The sequence below is a fragment of the Asterias rubens genome, chromosome 4 (genome assembly GCF_902459465.1).
Source record: "Asterias rubens chromosome 4, eAstRub1.3, whole genome shotgun sequence".
Taxonomy (NCBI): Eukaryota; Metazoa; Echinodermata; class Asteroidea; order Forcipulatida; family Asteriidae; genus Asterias; species Asterias rubens.
The window spans coordinates 1832199-1844922 of record NC_047065.1 but is presented as its reverse complement, the minus strand read 5'-3'; the positions used below and the strand labels follow the sequence as shown (position 1 = coordinate 1844922).

Below are 12724 nucleotides of genomic sequence, written 5' to 3'. Positions count from 1 at the left end.
TGGTGATAAATTTGTCAAAACCCAAGTTCAATATCATGAAGAATATCATAAATTGATAATTTCAATATCTCGTTTTAAGATACAGGCTAGTGTGTAAAGGGGTGAGAGTCATTGCTGACAACAAATCTGAAAATTGGTTTCTTAAAATGTTGGTATTTCCACAATTGGATAACCCCTGGAGTTATAGATTTCAAGGAGCCATTTGTGAACCGTATCCATAGTGCTAGAGAAGTAGATAAAATAGCAGGACTTATTTTAGTCTGGAGAAAATATCAGTATTTTTTTGTCACCAGGCAGACATAAAACAAAAGTCTGAAATCGGATAAAATTCTGAAAATTACAATCCCTTGTAGTCTGTAATTGATTTGACTGACTGTAAAATTCAGAAGTGGGATCCATTGGCTTTTAACGCCCCCCCCCCCCCCCAAAAAAAAAAAAAAAAAAAAAAACCCACTCCTATCCTTTGCTTTTATCTCAGAAGTACATGTTCCATCCATGGTTTCTTCGCACAGACATTCAGCAGACCGCTCCCCATGAAAAGAACAATCTTTCTTATTCATAACCCATATTGAACTGTGACAAAAACCCATCACTGCCCAGTAGACCTGTATTATGTCAACCTTCTTACTACTAGAAACCCATATTAATCTTCTTGGGTTGAGTTAAGTGGTGAGGCACCCTGAACAAATAGGTGTGATGACGTCAATTGATCACAATGACCCTTGGTTGTCTTGGTAGTGTTTAGGCCAAATAAAAAAACAAACATGTTTAGCGTCCTGCCAATTTGAAAAAAAGGAGGATTTTGTTTTTTTTTACATTTCTTTGATTTTCATTTTCCAAAGGGCACTTCGGTTGGAAAATTTGGGAAGTCTCTGTGAAAATGTTGAAGGGGGCTCCAAGGCCAAAGACCAGGGCAACAGATGCATTGACCTCTATAGCATCTGTGTAATTCCAGACCAAATAATTTAGCAACCGGCTGGGCAAATTTTTTTTAAATTGTCGGAGATCGTTAAGATGTATCCTTTTTTGTTTTCATCACAATTTGTTTGTATATATTATTTATAATAAATTTATATAAAAAAAAATAAATAAATAAATAAAAAACAGCTTCTAAAAATGGAGCAAGGCGGGGTCGCTAAACATGTTTTGTTTTTGATTTGGCCTTAGCCTGTGTAGAAGGGGCCAACAGGCATAAGGGGTATGCACGCTGGCTTCCTAGTGAACACCAAGAGGTTACCAATTGCATACTTCAATCACAAAAACGATGAAACATTCAACGCCTGTGTGTTTGCTTGCGCTGTGAGAAATCGTGTAGACCCAAAGTAAATTTGACATGGTAGAGGTGCAAAAAAAAAAAAAAAACACTTGAGAGTGTTTGAAGAAAAGCATCAAAAGATTATTAATTGTATGCTGACTGGTTTTGGCGCTATATCCCAGGCATATACTGGGGATTAAATAAATAGGGAAAGGCAAATAGTGGTGATGGAAATCAGACTGATTGTTGATAGTAAACTTTAAGGGCTTTAGAAAATTATCGATATCACAAACATGCACTTACGGTTGCCCTCTCACAATGAAGGGGTGGGGTGCCTGACAGCCTGTGCTGGTTGAAGACAAGCTATGATTTTGATAACACTAACAGCTAATACTATCTTAGTACCATCTCAATGAAAATTTGTAACATCTTCTCTTCTAATTATTCACCAGCAATTATTCACTCTTTCAACCGTTATAATAAAAATAAAAATAATTATTTTGAGCAATTACCAATAGTGTCCAGTGCCTTTAAAGCACATGTAGGAATCATTTATTTATAATGCACTATAAAGTTCTTGTTTATTATCCATTTTAATAGCTGAAAAACTTTTGTATTTTTTTATCCCCAATACTTCAAAGTGAAACACTTCTCAAACTGCTTTAAAATATTGAAAGTTGCTATACATGTAGGCTGCTAACCAAAAGTTTTTATTGGCAATAATTTTAAGAGTGATTACCAAACTTATACCTTCCCTTTAAGCTTATTCAATAACATAAATACAGCAGAATCAAAAGTGAACAAAACCCCAAGTTCTGTTTTTTATGAATACGATGGGGGGGGGGGGGGTAGGCACAGCTTTCACTGTTTATTTAGCATTTTGTACAAGCCACTGGCTGGAACTCGTGGGAATTCTAAACGGATATTGCGGTCTAGCTCCATTTCCTTAGTTATCTAGGGGAGATTACTCAAGTACATGAGTGGGAAAAAGTAGCAAAGAAAATATTAAAAATTTAAGCTGGTCAGGGAATACTGAAACATGAAGGACATGAGAGAAAACATACTTCAGGTTTTGATCTGAAGTTCTTTGCTCTATTGCTGTATTAAATCATTCATAATCCAGCACCAGGCTGATGCATTTCATCATCATGTTTGAATATCAAGGCAAATGAAATCATATTCTGCTTTACACTCTTCGAACACTTGATTCAACACAATGAAAATGAGGCAACAGGTTTCTGTCACACGCTTGATTACCTCAGATGAACTAGAAACATTTAATGAACCTGGGGTGGATTTCACTTAGAGTTAGGACTAGTCTTATCTCGAGTTAGGACAAGTTACTCGTCCTAACTTAGGACTATCCATGAAATTTGTACATCTCCTAGGACTAGTCCTAAGTTAGGACTAGTCCTAACTCTTTGTTCTAGTTGCAGAGGAGTATTACAACAGGCCAGGGCCCAATTTCATAGAAAATCTGCTGGAAAAATTTCTTTGCTGAGCCCAAAAAAAAATTAGTAGGGCACCACAACAATGTAAACTTTATGGAATGTTAGCTGGTAAACTGTTTTTGCTAAGTTTTTGCGCTACATGAAATTGGACCCTTTTATGCTTCATATTTGAAAGGGCAGGGGCACCAAGGCATTTTCTCCTTATAAGGGGCACCCTTTGAGGAAACTGTAAATATCCAATGGAGCATTACAAGGGCACCAGGGCAATGACCGGGGGGAGGGGGGGGGGGGGCAATCGCCTTTGATTATTCCGAATCATCAGGGAGAACAAGCCTGTTAAAATTCAGTCCAGCTTCTTTGAGCCTGTTCTGTTGACAAATCCAATTGATTTGATTTCAATATTTTGTTTGAGCATTGAAGTGTTCAGTGAGTATGAAACTTTACACAACATTAACAGTTTCAATTTTAAGCTGACATAATTTCTGATCATTCAGGAAAAACCAAATTTAGTATTGAAAAGTAAAGAGTAAATATAACATTTTACTGAATACAATTTTGTTTATATTATGATGTTCAGTATTCACTTTTTAATAACGATTTCCTACTATAAATCAATCATCAAATTGTCAAATTATTTATTTTTGAAACACCGATGAATAAATAGACCAAAAAACCTCCGACATATTTTAAATTAATTATTTTTCAAGAGCATATGATTTACAATGATGTCATTTTGATGTTGACTTGTACCAATTCGTACACTGCTTGCATTTCAACATGTACATAAAAGGGCATGGCATACCACCCCTACTGACATGAAATAACCCTCATAATATTTTGAAAGGGATTAGAAAGAGCAATACCTGCCAATTAACCTTTCAATTCAAATGCTTGTCCACGAGTAGATTGAAGGGAAGGGGAATTAGATAGTGAACTGGCAAAGGGTCATGGCACCCCTCAGAACAGTGCTTTCCTGGAATAAAGATCAATGCAGTCTACCAAAAAAAAAAAGTCCCCCAGCATGGTCTCTCAAGCTTATTTCCACCAACTACATACTCAGCCACATACCCTGCGCTATAGTCAGTAAGGGGTCAATACTAATACTATAGGCTGTATGGGTCTCGTGCGAATTCAGACATCGGGTACTGTTATAAAGTGCATGAGTTTCGTTTAAAAAAAATGGTCCCAAACATTTTCCACAACACGTGAGAATTTTACAGTAAACATGTAAACAGAACATTGGGACCCGCTAAAGTGCGTGAGTTAGTTTCCTACACGTGTTAAAAAAATGGTCCCAAACATTTTCCACAACACGCGAGATTTATATAGTCTACATGTATGCTGAACATTGGGTACTGTTAAAGTACTTGAGTTTGTTTCCTCCTTCAAAAATTGTCCCAAACATTTTCCAAAACACACGAGAATTTTACAGTATACATGTTAACTGAAATTTCACCTGACCGTAACTTGGTTTTTGAAAGGCAGGGTTTACCCAGTTGGCCAGCAGGACCAGCCAGCTTGTCATTCACTAGTCCACCAACTTTTCCATTAGACTATAGAAATGAGACCGCTTTCCCACTGGATCCACAATTAGGAGATCGGGATCCCGCAACAAGATTGGTTGCAGGCGTGAAATCGCAGTTGCGTTCCCACTTGAGTATGATCGCGCATTGATCCCCCTTTTTGAGAACGGAAGTGGGTTCAAAGGAACACTGTTTTGTTAGCAAATTGCGGGGTCTGATCGCCCTTTGCGTTCCCACTAGACTTTTGATCGCCCAATAATCCAAAAGGGCGATCAGATCCCCCTTTAATCCTACTCCCGAGGAGGATCAAAATTGCACGGTCAGATCGTGATCGCCCTCGCGTTCCCACTGGAGCCTGTTTCTTGTTGATCGCCCTTTGATCGCCCTTTCGGGGTCTTTATCGCCCTTTTCTCGAATTGGGAGATCAATGCGGGCACTTTTACAGCAAATTCTGGAGTGTCAATGAACCTTGTTATTATTTTAATTGTTTTATTGTTGATATCCATCAGTGGATAACCGCCATTTTATCGCTACTCCTTTGGAGTATGCACCATCAGAACCCAAATGGGTACACAGGTTGCTAATCTATCATATCAACAATCTCTACCCTCCAAGTCCAATGCCCCCCTGGACAATGAGAAACAAATGTACTTCAAGTCCTGCCCAAGGACACAGGTGTCATGACCTGGATTTGAATTTGAATCCAAGCTCCTATGGGTCTTGGATCTGATGTAGGAGACCGCTCGGCCATGACATGGTACTAGTAATTTTCCACAAATTTGATTTCAAGAGCGCAAAATTAGATTTTGAGGTCTCGAAATCAAGCATCTGAGAGCACACAACTTTGTGTGACAAGGGTGTTTTTTCTTTTATTATTATCTCGCAACTTTGACGACCAATTGAGCTCAAATTTTCGCAGGTTTGTTATTTTATGCATATGTTGAGATACACCAAGTGAGAAGACTGGTCTTTGACAATTACCGATAGTGTCCACTGTCTTTAATGCTTAAATTACTCATGTTTTTTAAAGATCTTAAATTGTTTCAGTTGAAACCTTCAAATGTACATCTTATGTACATGAAGCCTTGAAGGTATCTATATTAAGGGTCATGTACACTGGTTTTGTAATGCTCTTAGGCAAAATTAAAATTAAAATACAATAAAAGTCAAACAATTGTCAAGACCGTGTTTCGAACCTAAACTCTCCTGATCAGAAACAGCAGAGCTTGATTATGGCACTCTTATCCGCTCTGCAATGATACACCACTCATATCAATCCACATAATTTAAACCATAGAACAACTTGCGAAAATAAACACATTTATCAGGTAGAAAACCACAAGTGAACAATTTTACAGTTTGTCATGGATCCTCTCCAGCCAGACATGTACACAGAACATCTCCCCAGCCCATTCTGGTAAAAAATAAATTATTACACTCGTGAAAGATAAAAAGCATTGAGCCATGAAGGTCCATGACGATAATTAAGAAATCCATTTTGAACAACATCAAATCATTACACAGTGATGACACCTGGTATTTGACAGCATTGCTTTCAACAGAGATAGTATAAAAACAACAAACATGAACCAAAATTGATTAAGCCATCATACATGTGTCGCTAGATCAACTTCTCTACAATTCCTACATTTTAACTGTTTTCATCAAGGAATCGTCATTCACTAATCATACTCATACTCATAGAGTAATATCGAGGAATCACCATTACAAATTTTAAAAAGTACAAATTTAAATTCTCAAGATCAATTACATACTTGAGTAACTAATAAATTAATACGCCTGTGATTTTTGTTTTCACAGAGCTCTGGAGTATTCACTGTGCTATACCATGGAGGTATTTCTACCTCCATGGCTATAAACATCGGTGTAAGAGTAAAACCAAATTAATATTTTTTATCTCCAATACAAATTTCCATCTATTTAGATTAATCAAGTTAATAACACAATCTGACATGAAGCCAAGCCTGTCAAAATAAAAGATGAAGGAACAATCTGTCCACCACACACGCCTTCTTTAACATACTCACCAGGTGCCCATGATGATGCTGTATACCTCACACACCGGCAAGACGATGCCCCTCGCACACACACACACCACTCAGCCGCTCCTTGCTAGCTCCTAGTGCTACCCTGCTGGCTGGATAATTTAACCCACGAAGGAAACCCTGGCTAGGGTGAGTCCTGTACGACAACGACAGCGCAGATATCAGCCCCCCTCGCCAGGCCAGATTGTTTAGTTAGTGTGTCCCAGGTTGTGTATTAACTGGAAACAAACGCCCTGGTTCACAGGGATATTTTGTCTTCCTGAGTGTGGAGACAATATACATCAGGAATGGATGGTACAGTGATGAGAGAAGGGGTTACATGTTGGGATGCCTTGGCAGCTTGCCCAACCGTGAGGATCCGCAGGAAGACCCCAGACTACTACAATCCCATCCAGTACCTGCCAGTACGACTACCTACATGTACACTGTGCACAAGCAGCCTATACACCCTTGATTGTACCACGTACATACACCTGCACCATTGCCTTGTTATCTAATACAGTGAGAACCACATACACAGTAGAGATCAGTGTTCACAAAGCAGGCATTCTGCATGCATTCACAAACCCCCATGGTGCATTGTGGGTGATCATGGTGATGACCATGGCAGCTTGTTTGTTGGTTGGGCCGAGTTCGTTGACAGAGGGCGGCAGATAGGTTTTAGACAAACATCAGCAGGAACTAATCCTCTTTATAGAGCAAGCAAACACTTCATCCCAATTGAAAAGGTCTTCCATGTATCATGTACCTCTGCAATCACTATACAGTTAGCAAAGTCCAAACTGCACACTCTCTTCGCTCTACTACTGGTAAATCCCTTTCAGTTCACAAAACCCATAAACTTGCAGGTGATAGGGCAATTTCAATTGCTGCTCCCCGACTATGGAATGCTCTACCTACCCTAACCAGAAGCTCAAACAGTGTCCCAGCTTCAAACATGCTCTCAAAACCCACCTTTTTGCCTCTTCGTAGCTGGTTGTCTTTATCTTTGTTCTGTCTTTTCCCTCTTCTTTCCTTCTCAGCGCCTTGTATCCTTTAGCAATTTGGCGCTTTATAAATACTGTTATTACTATTATTATTATTATTAAGAGGGATAGAGTTATATCCCATGTCAGATGGGTGTAGAACCTAGGTGCACATACTTTTTATTGCTGTTTCCACTATACAGTAGTAGTACCTGGCCAATTTCACAATGAGCCAAGATTGTTAACTGAAAATCAATCATGGTTGGTTAGTAAAGTGTGATGTCATAATACAAATCAGTATGGTAATACTGACAATTTGTCTTGCAATGAATTTTATTGCTTAGTACAATCGGCCCAAGGTTTCCTTTAATACTTATATTATAATATAGACATTTGTAAAACGTCTAATGCAAAAAGCCTCTAATCGCATAGAGAGCAATAAAATACAATGAGGTTAAGATACAATTACAAATAAGCAGATTACAAATAAGCAGCTTTAAAGAAATTAGTTTTTAACAGAGACTTAAAACACTGTAAAGAACTAGCCTGGCGAATATGCACGGTGTGGCATAAGAAAATGATCTGTGGCCATTTAAACTTAAAATGGAAGAAGCTCTTGTAGTTGAAAGCAATGACTGTTGAGATGATCGTAAAGTCTAAGTGAAGGAATAATGGTGAACAAGTTCAGATGAAATGCAGGTGATTGACATGTTTGAGCTTTGAAAGTTCACAAAGAATTTTATAAATCGCACAAAACTTAACTGAAAGCCAAGGCGAATTCATTAGTACTGGTGTAATATGGTGAGAACGAGGCAGGCAAGCCAACGAGGCGAGCAGCAGTGTTTTGTACACGTTGCATATTAGCAAGATTTTTATCAGGGAGTCCATACAGAACAGAATTGCCAGAATCAAGTCTAATTGTGAAGAAAGCGTGTGAACAAGACGAAGAACAGTAGCTTCATCTTTGGTCTCAAAGGGAACTTTAAAAATAAAATAAAAATTAAATTGATTTTTCTTGTTTCATTTTAAAACCCTAACCACCAAACTTTTGTCAATACCTTTGTTAATTTTTTTTAAATTTAGGTTAGAGAGGATGAAAGTTGTTTTACCTTACTTCTAAAACAATCCCTTTAAAACATGGTTGGTTGAAAATCTCTTTAGAAACACACTTTTCAGCAAGAAATAAAACAACAACAACTTCATGGCAAAGTAATCACTTGAGAAGGCTTCAGCTACAATGCTTGCTGTGGGTCTCAACTGTCTTTCTTAATGTGAAGTGAGCCCTCTCTTGACAGTAAGAGCACCACCTTCTTGAACTTAAAGGAATTGGTTGATTCCATCTCATTGAATCAAGACTAAACAAAGTATTAAATCTCTAGAACTTGTTTAGTTCATCGTGTGATTAGAAAACAGTATCAGAAAAACACATACACTTATCAATTTTGCAGCATGGTGTACAGATACATAGAAATGTTCAAACAAAAGACGAACTGCAGCTTTTAAAAATTGCTAAAGGAAACTTAATAATATTCGCCCTCCATGTTTCTACACACATTCAACATTCATGTGGTAAATGAATGTGCTGTTAAAAATGTGCATCGTCTTCTTAAATGTACCACGACACCTCAGTTATCTCTATCTCTCTCTCTCTCTCTCTCTCTCTCTAGTTGACCGAGGTCGGAATCTTGCCCATCCCTCTCTATAAGATATAAAACCACACGTAATACTCAATTTCAACACCTTTTAAAACAACTTATGTACGTCTCAAACATGGCGCATCATTAAAAAAAAACTCTGCTAATGACGGGTACTTAAAGCTGAGACTGAACAAGTTTTTAGGTTGGTTTGAAGCTGGAGAGATTGTTATTATTATTATTGCTATTATTTTATTTGCCATAACAGTACAAAACAAAATACATTGACAATATACCCCGAGATGGGCAAGGGACGACAAAAGCAAATACATACTATGATCCGTAGATCTGTTGCCCAACATCTGGGGTACACAATTGTCTACTACTAGTATGACAGTGCGTGGAACAGTATTCCAGAGAAACGGTCCAGTATGAGAACAAGAATGGTCTCCCCAAGCGAGTTTTGAGGAAGACAACGTTCTGTTTTTAATCCAATCAAACAACCCTATATAATATATATCACAGCACTTCCCGTAACCTAGAAACACAATGTTTCATGCATCAAAGAACTTAGGGAAAAGGAGTTTGCTTGAGAGAAAGAAACAAAAATAATAAGGCTCTAGAATTAAACAATAAATCTACCTGTAAATTGCCTCGTTTTCAATAAATTAAACTAATTGAACATTTCCCAAAAACCAAAGGTATACTTTGACATTGATTCAAAAACTCAGAAGTCAGTTTATTTCAGGGAACATAATTTCCAAAATGAATCAATCTAACGTCGATGCTCGGTAGGGGCCTTATATCACACCCATCATGATTTCTCAGCTGCCAGTCTGCCAGATCTAAGCTTTCTCCAACACGAGACTCCGAGGTGTGCAAGATTGCAGAAAAAAATCCATTGCTTCACCTTCACTTTTTAAAATGAATCTTTGTTTCAATGACAGCTATCTGCAATATAGATTGTGAAGACAGCCAAACACTTGTAGCTTGTAAAAATCTATCATTTCACCTTCACTTTTTAAAATGAATCCTCGTTACTATCTGCAATATGCAGGCCTTGAATTTCATTCTTAATGGGGCTCAGCAATTTTCCTCTGGTGCGGGGAACTTCTATTAGGAAAGTCTAAATTTGTATTGGAACTGTGCAAAGGGCACCACAGTCAAAAGCACAGGGCACCAGAGCAACTGTTGTGGGTGCCATGAGTTTTTTTCGAGGCCTGATTAGACCGTATTGAATAACCCCTGTTTTGCTATTAAAGTCGCCATCTTGTAGGGCAAACCGTATGTGTGTCCAAACGCGTACATCATCAAAGCATGCATCATGCAACTCTCCCAGCTTGATTTCTGCGGCACATGCACGCACGCAACCACGCACACGCGCACATATGCCATGTTGTAGGTCAGATATTTAAACGGTGACGTCATATTCAATACAGTCTTAAATACAAGGATTGTAAATACAGCCAAACATTTGTAGCTTGTTAACATGTCATTCCAGATTCTCAGAGAAGTCTCATTGGCTGGAACTCACACTAGGCATTCAAGATAGAAACTGGGGCCAATTTCATAGAGATGCTAAGCACAAAAATTTGCTTAGCATGAAATTTTTCCCTTGATAAAAACAGGATTACCAACCAAATTTCCACGTGATTTTTAGGATAAGCAAACAACAGCTGAATACCAGTAACAAGCAATATGCAACAAATGAAAACTTAGTTGGTAATCCTGTTTTTATCAGAAAGAAAGAAATTTCATGCTAAGCAAATTTTTGTGCTTAGCAGCTCTATGAAATTGGGCCGTTATGAGAACAATGCCACATCACGTAGCAGTGTAAGAGTGGGCATTGTCCTCTTTCTGTTCGGCTACATTACCATGCCTTTCAATGAATTGGCCCAGTTAACTCCGGTCTGTAATTCTATGACTGGGGATCGAATTCTCCTCTAATCAATCGCTCACGCTTCGGTGTGGTGAGCGCATGCACTGGGTTGTATTATTAATTTATGTGGCTGATGTATTTTTGGTTGTCAAACGCAACATTTGGCAACCAGCACTTGTAATTGTGTCTATTCCCATGATGACTACAGCATTTAGGTTTAGCCCCTCTTAAAATTCAATTTTATTTTAACCCAATATAAATGTAGATACAAAATTAACCTGTGATAATTTCACTTAAAGGGAAGGTACACGTTTGGTAATTGTCAAAGACCAGTCTTCTCACTTGGTGTATCCCATCATAACCATAAAATAACAAGCCTGTGAAAAATTGGGCTCAATTGGTCATCGAAGTTGCGAGAAAATGATGAAAGAAAAAAACACCCTTGTTGGATGAAGATAAGAATAAAAGACTTCTAGCTAGAAGGCCATTGAGGTTGTACTGGTTTATTCTCATAACGAGATTATTTAATTTGAAAGAAGATGGCGTACTCCAAAGGAACCGTTTCTTAGACTTGACCACTATATATAGCCACTGACCCAAGACCCTTGTTTATTAACCCTCATGATATTTATTATCATTATTATTTATTTCTGGTAGTGAAACCAAGGATGCCTCGTAAGTTAACTTAATCACTGTAGCTCGCAAGCCTGAGGAAACCTTCAAACAAGGTTGCCTGCTGTATGAACCAGGGTTAACCCCTACTCTAAAATGATGAGCAATTTGTTTGGCAATTTCCTCTGCTATTTCAACTACTATTTCAAGTTGAAAATTGGAAGCCAGGAAAAGTCATTGAGATCTGCTAAACAGGGAGAGCTTTGAAATAAAATATTTGCTTCATCTAAGACATTACATGTACTTTAGTGTTCTTAGTGTAGACATAGCCCTATATGATGCATGGTTGAAACTAAAAATAAAAATAAAATATCAAAATTGTAACATTGATTGTTCTGAATTGTCATTACTTAAAAAATCTATTTTGTTCATGAACTTAATCAAGGACAAACCTTGGAGAAAACCTCTAGAGCATCCACAGATACCAGGGCCAGGTTATTTGTCTTTATTTATGACACATTCTTTATGCCTCTAGGTCCAAAGGACCTAAGATACAAGTCATCTGTTAGTCACATCACCATGTTCATAAATCCATCTGCAAAATATTCTCATCACTAAAATGTATTGCATAAATGAAGATGAGATGTAATGTGCACTCAGTGTAGTCCCGCTTTAAAGGGTTTGGGTACAAAACACAAACTTCCACAGATTGACATCAAACTTACACAGTTCTTAAGAAAATGGTGGTGGAAAGCTTCCCTTGAAATATTATTGGCTGAGGTGCTGTAGTTTTTGAGAAATGAGTAAAACTATTTGACACACAAAAATGTTCAGTAAGATGAAAACTATTTTTAGCATGTACAACGGTTTTCTCGTCTCTCCGTAAAAACAATGCTCTGTGATTTTCTCCTTTTTTTCCCCTCAAAACTTGACGACTATTGAAGCTGAAACTTCTACCGGTAAATTAATATACATCTTCATTCAAAGTGAGTAGGGATTCATGTCATGGCAAAAAACTCTACAAAAAGTACCAAAACCCTTTAAAACAGGTGGAGCCAAAAATCAAATGGTTTTAACATAATTTCATACTACATCATCAAGTAGTGTTTTCCATTGTTAAATTAAATTTAATTTCTAAACCAGTTTAACATCAACTAATTAGACTAATTTGGAGACAAACAAGCGCCTGTTTAATGTGAATAGAATATGGATTATTTATCACAAATGAATTACACACAGTTGAATACAACTGTACAAACGCGTACGATTTATAGTTCCTCCGCGATCACAGTTGATTTTATGTACAGCTCCAATGGGAACATACGTAGTCCATCGTACA

The 12724-nt window shown here is 37.7% G+C and overlaps 1 protein-coding gene across 3 annotated transcripts in view; it reads right to left on the bottom strand.

The window, feature by feature from the left end:
• LOC117289065 (NACHT and WD repeat domain-containing protein 2-like) overlaps nucleotides 1-8402 on the bottom strand; it is a 39535-nt gene extending 31133 nt beyond the window's left edge. For 2 of the 3 annotated variants that reach the window (XM_033769994.1, XM_033769997.1), the window contains exon 1: nucleotides 6278-6802. In XM_033769994.1, the coding sequence (XP_033625885.1) occupies nucleotides 6278-6288 (11 nt within the window). In that variant the 5' untranslated portion in view covers nucleotides 6289-6802. Of the gene's footprint in view, nucleotides 1-6277; nucleotides 6803-8369 lie in introns of those variants that run through there. The other variant, XM_033769996.1, reaches the window with a different exon arrangement.
• Between the last annotated feature and the right edge of the window lie 4322 nt (nucleotides 8403-12724).